This window comes from Panthera uncia, chromosome F2, assembly GCF_023721935.1.
Source record: "Panthera uncia isolate 11264 chromosome F2, Puncia_PCG_1.0, whole genome shotgun sequence".
Taxonomy (NCBI): Eukaryota; Metazoa; Chordata; class Mammalia; order Carnivora; family Felidae; genus Panthera; species Panthera uncia.
The window spans coordinates 54207785-54218530 of record NC_064812.1 but is presented as its reverse complement, the minus strand read 5'-3'; the positions used below and the strand labels follow the sequence as shown (position 1 = coordinate 54218530).

General features: G+C 46.8%; 1 protein-coding gene across 2 annotated transcripts; it reads right to left on the bottom strand.

The window, feature by feature from the left end:
• Window positions 1-6545: 6545 nt before the first annotated feature.
• On the bottom strand, window positions 6546-10685 carry HEY1 (hes related family bHLH transcription factor with YRPW motif 1). 2 transcript variants are annotated; one of them, XM_049633227.1, is made up of 5 exons: window positions 10100-10685; window positions 9762-9837; window positions 9551-9634; window positions 9181-9262; window positions 6546-8285 (listed from the first exon to the last, which is right to left on the bottom strand). In XM_049633227.1, the coding sequence occupies exons 1-5, from the start codon at window positions 10186-10188 to the stop codon at window positions 7702-7704; spliced, it is 915 nt and encodes a 304-aa protein (XP_049489184.1). In that variant the 5' UTR covers window positions 10189-10685; the 3' UTR covers window positions 6546-7701. The 2 variants fall into 2 exon arrangements, with proteins under 2 accessions (XP_049489184.1, XP_049489185.1); XM_049633228.1 differs by lacking the exons at window positions 9181-9262; window positions 9551-9634; window positions 9762-9837; window positions 10100-10685 and adding an exon at window positions 8729-9166.
• Window positions 10686-10746: the final 61 nt, after the last annotated feature.

The following is a 10746-nucleotide window of genomic DNA, read 5'->3' as shown; positions in this document are numbered from 1 at the left end:
GCCAATCTTCTTTCTCATCTGAAACTTGTCTCCCATCCCATGATCAGCTTGAATGTGGAGAAGGGCCCTTGGAAAAGGGAAGGAAGGCACTGTCTGCCCTTTGGCTCCTTCTCCTCCTCCAGAACCTTGGAAGGTAGGAGTAGGGGTGGTCCATGTCCCAGGCCAGCTCCGCTTCTGGTATCCCTTCACCCCTTACCTTCCCGAGACTGACTACTCTGGTGTTGAGGGGGCGAAAAGAGAGAACAAGACATCTCATATAAGTTGAGGGGAGGGACAGGAGCCCGCTGCTCACTCTGACTCTGTTGCTTTCCCTCTGATGCCAGAGGCCTCTGCTGATGCGATGCTTTCCAAATAGATGATGTGTGGTATTTGGGGGGAGATGTTTAGCTAGATGTTTAGCTAGTCCCCTTCATCTCTAAGAACCCTGTCCCATATAGGAGGCAGCTGGCTCTGCCTTCAGCTCTGACAGTGTTCCAAGCCCCAAACCCACTTTTTGTGAATCCTGTAACCTCAGGAGAGCCACTACAATCCCTCGTGAAACCTTTCAGCTTGCCGACTCCCCACAGAGAAGGGAGAGAAAAGTACCCCCAGGCCAGGTCCACATACAGGCATTCCTTTGCTTTTCTCCTCCCTCAGTCTTTTCATGTAAACTAGGATGGGGTGAGCTATGGGAGCTATTGTGGAACATGGCAGGGATAGTTTGGCCTCCGATTAAAAATTGTGAAGGAGTGGGGGCACCCGGCTGGCTCAGTCTGTCGAGCATCTGACTTCGGCTCAGGTCATGATCCCACGGTTCGTGGGTCCAAGCTCCACTTCAGGTTCTGTGCTGACAGCTCAGAGCCTGGAGCCTACTTCAGATTCTTGTTTCCCTCTCTGTCTGCCCCTCCCCTGCTTGCGCTCTGTCTCTCTCGCTTTTTCTCTCTCTCTCAAAAATAAATAAACATTAAAGAAAAAAATCACAAAGGAGGTATTGGGCCCCAATTGGGCTTTGGTTCTTTAGAATGTGGGGTACCTACTGCTCTGTGCCCTCAGCAGAAAAAAAGCTGCACTCGGAATCCTGCCTCAAACCCATTGCTGCTTGATGGTCAGAATCAAGGTCATGAATGAAGCCTTCTGCTCCCCACACAATCCAACCTTGTCTCTGTTCTCTGTGAGATTGTGGGTCTCCACCTGAGTACCACTGGCCTCTACTTATATAAGGCTCCGTCCTTGCATCTTAAAGCAAGAATTTTCATGTCAGTCCCTCAGCCTCCAACTTATTCCAGACTGTAGTTCCTTTGAACTTGTCACATTGAGTCTAAATATTTCATCCGTGTTGCTCTCCTGTGAACCCTGGGTGGATGTGGTCTGTCCCCATGGTAGAACTTCTATTCTCTCCATTTCTATGAATGCAGATGCTGTGCTCCCCCACCCCCACCTCAAATGCTTGGACTAAAATGTGGCAAGATCCAAATGCTTAGACCCCTTAACTGGCAAGAAGGTGGAGGCAATCATGAATTCAGAACTGAATGCCTTCAGTGAAGAGTAGGGTCTTTTGTGGGGCATATAAAAAAGTGGCCAAAGTCCTTCAAACCCCACTAAGCATACACAAAAAAGGAAATAGTCTTGAAGAATGGAGATCAAGTTGGATTTCTTTTAAAGCAGAATTTAATAGTAGTGATGAGAAACTACTGAAGTGAAACATGAAATTACCTTCCCTGGTAGTTTTCTTTGTTTTTTGTTTTGTTTTTAACGTTTATTTTTGAGAGAAAGACAGAGTGCAAGCGGGCGAGGGTAGAGAGAGAGGGAGACACCGAATCCAAAGCGGGCTCCGGGCTCTGAGCTGTCAGCACAAAACCTGACACGGGGCTCAAACTCAGGAACCGAGAGATCATGACCTGAGCTGAAGACGGATACTTAACCGACCGAGCCACCCAGGTGTCTCCCTGGTAGTTTTGAAGATAAAAGATTGCAGGGAGTGGTGGATAGAGACATCTGTTTGGATCTGCTTCGCTCTGCTTCTTAGTGGTAACAAAGGGGATGGATTGGAGTCACTAATTCATCCAACAAATATTTATTGGGTGTCTCCTATATGTTAGGCACTGTTTAAGGGACAGACCTCTAAAAGTGAACAAATCAGGCCAAACAGACATTAAACAGATAATTGATGAATTGGATATTGGATGTTCTTTCAGATAATGCTACCTAAGCACTCTGGAGAAAAACAAAAGGGGAAAGGGGGTAGGGGGTGGCAGGAGGGGACAGAAGGCTCAGTGGCGGGTTATTGTTTTAAGTAGACTTCGAGGAAGACTGCACGGGAAGGCAGCTTTGAGCAGAGTGCCAAGTAGACTACAGATCATGGCTGGGTTAGAAGATAGCCGGGCGAGGGGAGAGAACATTCCAGGCATAGGGAAAGCCAGTGTACAGACCTGGAGGTGAGCACATACTTGGCATGTTCCAGCAACAGCAAACAGTGAGTATGGCTGCAGCAGAGGGATGGAAGGGTGAGCGATAGGAAACAGAGTCCAAGCGGATGATTAAAGGCTCAGATGTGTCATTCTTTAATTTTATGATTCAATTCCACATTCATGAACAATCCTATGCACCACAGACAAAACCATGCCCTAGGGGAGATAGTAAAACACACACACACACACACACACACACACACAAAACTAACCCAAAAGTAACTACAGAAAATTTTTAGTAATCAACTGTCTCAGGGGGACCCGTCATCTCTTTTGGCCTAATATGAGGTTTTTCAGTTTCTTCTGCTAAATCAAGCCATAGACCACCCTAACAACTGCTAGGAATCATTAAGTTTTCAAATTTAGGCATGGTCTTTTAACTTGAGTTTATGCCAAAACCCAACATACAGCACTTAATGAAAAATACTAATGCAGTAAATAGTAACATAATGGGCAATTTTACAACACAACTCTAAAGAAGCATAATATTACAGCCTATTAACACAAAATCCTGAAACCTGCCCATGTTCCCCAGACCCACCTCAGGACCGCTGTTTACCCTGGATTTCTCTGGGACTTGTGGATCTGGGGCAACGATTCTGCTACAAATACACGTCAGTCCGTACAGACAGCTTAAACAGAGAGGCCTGGGTTTCTTTTTCTTTTGCTTCCTTCTCCCCACTCACTGCCCCTGCCCCACAACAGAACACTAAAGCATCTGAGCGAAAAGCCCTGCAGTTCATCAAGATCAAGGCAGGCATCATGTTTCAAGTTGAGGTTCAAAACAGCTTGCTCTTTGCTGAGACTTCTTACTTCCTGAAATCAAATGGCGCCTTTCAGGACTTGAGCGTGCTGAGTCATGGCAAGCCACACACCCGCTCTTTCATGCAAGGCCACCGGGCTGAGACCCCATCTTCCTCCCTGGTATAAAGTGAACACAAGGACCCTGTGGAGCGCACCTTCAAAAGAAGTTCCTGTGAAGTGCCAGACTTACAAGGAGAAGAATGATTTTACCTTCTCTCTCCTTGAGGAAATTTGACAACTCAGAAGTAAATAAGAAAACCTGTGCCCCTTATCTTTACATGATATTCTTTACGCGAAACCACCTTCAGCTGCCTGATTACTGCGTTGTTTATGTTAAGCAAGTGTTTATCCATCAAGCATATTCATAGGCCATGCATGACAAAGATACTAGAAAATTCTAGCCATTCAGATTAGAGCCTAGAGCCAGAGAAGCTGAGAGACGGCTGCTGCCCACAGGCCTGGTCTTACCTGCAGGTAGGCTTTGGTGAATTAGTTACCAACCCATATACACTGGATTGTTTCACATGAAAATCTAAAATTGGACATGTTCTCAAAAACTTGAAAAATCTGGCAACACCGAACCAAAATTCCTATATAGGAACAACAGGTGTGGCCCTTCAGGCAGACCTTCAGATGGGAAGTGCTGGGAACATGTGTTTGGTCGGCACCCACCGGACCAATGGCCCTGCATCTTTCCCCAATAGTGCCTGTCCTTGTGAGCATGCGCCCAGGACCCCCATCGAGTCTAACCACTCTGTCTGACAGATGAGGAAAGCAGGGGCCAGAGAAGTTTAAATGTCTTGCCCAAGGTCATTCAATTAGGTAAAAGCAGAACAGGAATCAGATTTGGGTCCTCTTCCCAAGGCACCCCCATTCCCCGGAGCTTCGTTCGGAAAGAAATTGGGCCACATTTGAAGCAGTGTCTCAGATGATATTAGCTCTGAAGTTATTTTAATTATAAATCATCACTGGAAACTAATGAAGGCATCAAAGCTGTGATACTCCTATAGACGAGAAGGGCTGGGGAAAAGTATAACTAGGAGATATAACATTTTCTGAGGGATTTTAAATATAAGTAATCTATATTTAAAATATCATGATTTTAGCGAGTAACAGAGCAGGGCAAAAAAAAAAAAAAGAGCTGAATAAAAATCACATCCTAATTTAACTATACTGAATAAATTAGAAATGACACTTCTTGGATTTTTCTGTAAAAGTTTTTTTTTAATGCAAGAATTCTGCCCATCTATCGTTCATGTCATTAATTCATGGTAATACATATAATAATGAAAATAAATGAGTAATTATTGAGACCTTTCAAGATTCTTTGTGATGAGTGATATTATTTTCCTCATAAGGGAAATTTATGGGCCATCTAAAAAATTTTGTTTATAAGGGTAGTAATACTATAAATGTATATATAGTATAAAAGTATGCTGATGCTAAAGACCCTGATGTTCTTTTTTTTTTTCCTTACAGTATCAGTTTAAAATAGAAATGAGTTTTCCTACATTCATTTTTCTATATACCCCCGGCTTATCATTATAATTCCATCCTGTTTCCCGGGAAGACCTCATTCCACCTGCATTATTATTTCTAAAAACCGGTCACCTTGGAGGGGTTTAAAAAGACACCAAGGGCACCTGGGTGGCTCAGTTGGTTAAGCGTCTGACTTCAGCTCAAGTCATGATCTCATGGCTTGTGAGTTTGAGCCCGGGTTGGGCTCTGTGCTGACAGCTCAGAGCCTGGAGCCTGCTTCTGATTCTGTGTCCCCCCTCTCTCCCCTGCTCAGGCTCTGTCTCTCTCTCTCTCTCTCTCTCTCAAAAATAAACATTAAAAAAAAATTTTTTTAATAAAAAGAAACCAAAATATTTATTTGGAAAACTGTGTAACCTCGAAAATGACTGCCCCGCACCCTGCCTCCAAAGACAAAGTACCAGGCAGGTGATGATACAGGGATCACACACGTGACAAGCGGATGGTGCCACATGTGTTACAGCGCCACAGCGCTTTCTGCACAGCCACCAAAATGACAGGGTTTCCTTCTTACCGCATTAGCAGCCATCCAAGCCTAGGTATGAGTAAGACAACCTAAGGCAGCCTGAGCACAATGCTGCTTGGTAATGCTTTAATGCCATTTGAAATCACAGGGCTAAAATTAAACTGACACTTGGCAGAAATCACCGTAACACTTTCCATCACAGCATTATGATGGGCAGAAAGTACGCGGCCCAGGCAGCGCTGAGAACAGAACCGTGCAGCCACAGAGGGGCCAACATGCAAGGCCACACAGAGAAACTTGGAGTGAGAGCTAAAGTTGGAGACCCACAATCACAAAAATGTTGCAGTCTCTGTTCCCTTCCCAGAGACCCAGAAGGCGCCGCTCAAGTTCAGAGTCCAAACTTTTCTCTGCCGTCCTGTCTTCGTTTTCAATCAGAGCGGGGAGGAGGAGCTCTGTGGCTGGGCAAAGAAAAGGCAAGCTCTATTTTGTCATCTGCCAGAGTGGGTTTTCTCCCTCTCCTCCCCACCAACCTCAGGATCAAGGCAAACTTCTTCCAAGCCAGGAGACAGCACTCCTCAGCTGGCAGGATGACTTTCAAGGCAATAGGAAGGCACCCCTCTCCCCCTGGGGCCCAGATTACTGCCTCTGTTCTGGCAGCGTTTTGTTCTAACCTAAAGCATATGTCAGCTTTGTCACTACACAGCTCAGTCAAATGCATCTAAAGGGTTAAGCAAATTCCTTGAAACAAGACAAGGAAAGACTCCTGGAGCTGTGCAGGTGCAGAATTACAGCCTGCCACTGCTCATCAGGCCAGATTCCCCAGCCCCTGCATGGGCTTTCAGAGATGGCAGTGTTAGCTTTTCTTGTGCTACAGTTAAAAAAAAAAAAAAAGGAATTTTCTGTTCTCTTAGCACAGGACTATGCACACAGTAGATGCTCTCAGAAAAAAAAAAAAAAAAAAAAACCACAAAAAACGTTGGTCAACTCGGTTTTAAAAGATTTCAGCAGAGTTCTCTCCCACCCTGCAACTCCCAGCCTGATGAGTCTCCCTAGCCCGCTGAGGGCCAGATCATCTGACATAACAGTGAAAGGGCTGGGGCTTCTTGTGGGAATCAGGCCAAAGCCCTGTGCTGCAACGAAGTCACCTTATTCAGTAGCAAATTCACACAGTTTAGAATTCCCAAAATAATGAATAAGAAAACTGGTAACCAAGCAAAATGAAAATGAAAGGAAAATTTATCTTCTTTTAGCCAACAGAGGGAAAGGCCAAGGCATGTAAGACATATACAGAATAGTTTGTTCTTCCTTTTTTATTTAGTCACAACACATCGGTACAACAGAGGTCAAACCCAGTTCAGTGGAGGTCGTTTAAATTACACCTGCTAAAAGGATAAACCTGTGAACTGATGCTTTTATGAACCAAATTAAACCAAAAGAAGGCAGCACACCTTTTTAAATACCTCAACAACCACATTGCCATGCACCAAAAAGGAAAACACAACATAAAAATTTCCAGTTAAAAGAAAACATAGCAGTTTCAGGAAGAATTAGGTTATGCATTTAACAGGTTCCACTGGACTATTCGATTGGACCACTTGCACACCGTGATCATTTATCCATGTTAATGTTTGTGAATTTGAGATCCGTGAGATTAAAAATTCATTGCATTGCATGGGGCTGGTAAATGCAGGCATATCCTATGCAGTCTCCTCCCCACCAACTCCAAATGGAGATCAACCCCCAAGTGGCTCTCTCCTAACTAAGCCAGGACTGCAGTCCTGGCAGGTGGTCATATGAACTCAGGGCCCCTGATGGGTTATACATTCACCTTACTGCTGCAGGAGGCAGAGAATGAACTCATCTTCTTTCTTGGATAAAGCTGATTGATCATCTGATTTGTCAACGCTTTGTTCAGAAATATAAAATTCAACATAGTTCCCCCCACAAAAGAATATTACCTATACAACACCTTAATTGTCAAACTATTAACAAATAGCATCATGTTAACATTGAACTTAGTGGTTTGGAAAATTAAATCTAAAAACAGACTTCAGCTACACAAGAAGAAAAACAGACCAAAATACTAAATGTTAAAATTCCCAAAACTTTGAGGCAAAAATGGAATCATTCTTCGACAGAGAGGTTTACAAAGTAATTAGGCACAGAACAAACCTATTACCAAGTGCTGGTTTATACTCACTATTTCAATTTAATGTTTGGAACAAAATTGAACAACTAGTTTTTAAAAACTGCTAATACATATGATAAAAAAAACATTAAAAAAAAGAAAAAGTAAACCAACAAACCTTTAGTCTTTCAACAAAATTCCTCTGAAAGTGTACCTTTTTCCTTTTTACTTTTACTGACGACTTTAAGGTGATGTTGGCAACAGCCCAGCTCAGCTGGGATTGTAAGTGTTCCCCTCCCTCATTCTACAGCATCAGTTCTTTAAAAAGCTCCAATCTCTGTCCCCCAAGGTCTATAGGGCTTGCCAAGGTTTGCTGCCTGCGTGGGTGCCGAAGGGCTCAGTGCATTGGGAGACAGTAAGTGAAAGGAGCCAAAGGAGAAGGGGAAGGCCGACAGGGAAGCCACGGAGGAGAGCAGGGGCGGCGAGAGTTTGGAGGCGGAGGTGACCACAGGGAGCACCGGTCCGAGGCCGCCGCTAGGGGGCGCACGCAAAGCAGGCGCCTCCGGATGTGCCGAGGTCAACCTGCCCTGGTGGTGTGGTTCCGTGGGCGAGGCGGTGGTTCCAGTGTTCCCGTGGCCGTTCTGGGGCAGCAGCAGGGGGTGCGCGACGTGCGGGTGATGTCCGAAGGCGCTGCCCCAGGGAATGTGTCCAAGACCTGCGTGGGCGCCGCTGGCCGCTTCCCGCTGGGAGGCGTAGTTGTTAAGATGTGAGACCAGTCGAACTCGAAGCGGGTCAGAGGCATCTAGTCCTTCAATGATGCTCAGATAACGGGCAACTTCCGCCAGGCACTCCCGAAACCCCAAACTCCGATAGTCCATAGCCAGGGCGTGTGCGTCAAAATAGCCTGAGGAAAAGAACAAAAGAAAAACCTCAGGCTTTGCTGATTTCCCGCATTTCTTCAATACCAAAGGCAGCCCTTCCTAACAAATACCTACATCCTTAAAAACGGCATACACGGGCTCTTAACGAAGGTCCAAATATTTTGGAGTTGACCGAAGTCTTTGCATTAATCAACATGAGAAGTGTTTGCTAATGTAAGTTCAAAGCCCAATTAGAAACTGCTGAGCAGAAAGTGGAATTATACCCTACCAGCAGATGAAACTATGTTCATTCCTTTAATGTTTTCCCCCAACAACAACAAAAAATACATCAAGGACAGAGAAACCACAGAGCAGTGAAATTCATTAGACACACAGATGTAAGTTATCATCATGGAGCTTTCAGCCACTTGGTCCTGAGCAAAGCATTTTCCGGCTGGAGACAGACACACAGACCCCGGTCTCCCACCTTCTGCTAGGTTTTCTCTAATTAACCACAACAGGTTTCTTTCCTCAAGAGTCATAGGAGCTTTTTTTTTTTTTCAATCCTGTAGATAAAATTAAGACCATAACTTTTTTTTTTTTTTTTAAGGCTTTTTCTCAAAATGGCAATCAACAAATGTGGTGAGAGCTACCTGATTATAATCAGGGCTGTCACAGCTTTTGGGCACCTCGCTGATAACAGGTATTCTCCAAAAGAAGGTGCATTAGCTTAGTTCGAAGAGGACTGGGGTGATGCATTCACTGGAGAAAATCCTATGTGCATTTGCAAATGCACTGACAACTGTACACCACACAACATTCTCTCCCCACCCCCAAAGCACACAGGAAAAATAAGGCAGCGACTGCACCAGGGCTGGCCTGCCGCATCTACTCATTCTACCCAGAGCACTCGGCTGCCACCAGATTAGTGATATGTACCTTTCCCTCCTGCAGTGTGCAGCATTTTCAGGTGATCCACTGTCATCTGCAGAATTTCGGCTTTTTCTAGCTTAGCAGATCCCTGGAGAAGAGAATGGGGGAAAAAATTGATATGGCACCAAGTGCCTTTGGGGAACAACTTAAAACAGATATGCACCGTATGCAGTATGCTTTGTAAATCATAAAAGTACAAACTAAAACAAAATGAGCTGTCTTCAGAAAATATGTTGGAATCTGTATATGAATTTATCTCTTCGGCAAAAGCAATACGGTTATTTTTCGAGACACGGATGAGGTTCAGATTAATGAGGGGAGGGATTCAGAAGGTGTGGATGGCTACACGGAGAGCTCTACCCACTTTCTCCATTACCTGCTTCTCAAAAGCACTAGGCACCAGCCTCCTCAGCTCAGACAAACTGTTATTAATCCGGTCCCGTCGGCGTTTCTCAATGATCTGCAGAAAGCAGGCAAAACAAAGGAGGGTATTTCCATCAAGACTGTAAATTTCAAAAATGAAGAAAGGTAGTTCTTTCCATTAATTAATAACAAAACAAAACAAGAAGCACTGTAATGAGACTCACGCCTCTTCGTCTTTTCCTGGCCAAGATCTGTGAAGATGTAGTTGGGGACATGGAACCGAGAGCCGAACTCAAGTTTCTGAATGGGGGGAAAAACAGGAATCGCTGTAAGCCAGGGGAGGTGATATGAAGGGTCCCCCTCATCCTCCCCGCACTCAGATTGTTTTGGCAACTTGGGTTTGAAAGGGCCTCCGGCGTCCCTCACCCCGGACAGGGGCATAACCCAGATGCGCAGAGGTCAGTGGAGGGCACAGACGTGCCCGGGGCCCTCGCCCGCTGTCAACCGTGGCCAGCCGGCGCTCGCCTCCTGCCCGGGTTCCGCTCTGCCGCCGCCAACTCACCCATTCTCATCCGCACTCTCCTTTTCCACTTCGATGGTCTCGTCCAGCTCGCTATCCGAAGAGCTGTACTCGGGGTGGGCTCGCTTCATGTTGGTTGCGCGCGGGCTCCGGGGGAGGGTCGGTTCGGCGCGGCGGGCAGGGAGGAGTTAACAGCAGCGGCGCCTCTCCGCGCTCGGGGGCTCGCGTTCCGCACACACTGATCCCGCTCACGCTCTGCCTCCGGTTAAAATTCAACCATCCCTTTCCCACGCTGCGCCCCTACTCAAGTCCCCTGGGAGGGCAGGCGGGGTGTAGGAGGCGGAGGGGCGGAGCGGCGGCTCCTGGGCAACAGCCTCCGCTCCGCCAACCCGGCTTCTCGCTCCGTTGATTGGCAGCCACTCCGGGGAGGGACCGGAGCGAGGCTAAGATCGAGGGCGAACCCTGCCCCCGCCCTCCTCGCCGGCCCCTACCCGGCGGCGGTGCGTCGGCTCCGCGGGGGCTCCGCTGGGTCTCCACTGCGGGGGGAAGGGGGAGGCGCGGGCGGCGGTGGGCCGGCGGCGGGCAGGCGAGGGAGGCCGGGCCGGGACACAAGCCTGCCGGCGGCCGCGGCCCCGCCCCGCCCTGCGCGCCCCGATTGGCCTGGACGCACGCCAGGGCCGCGCCTGCAG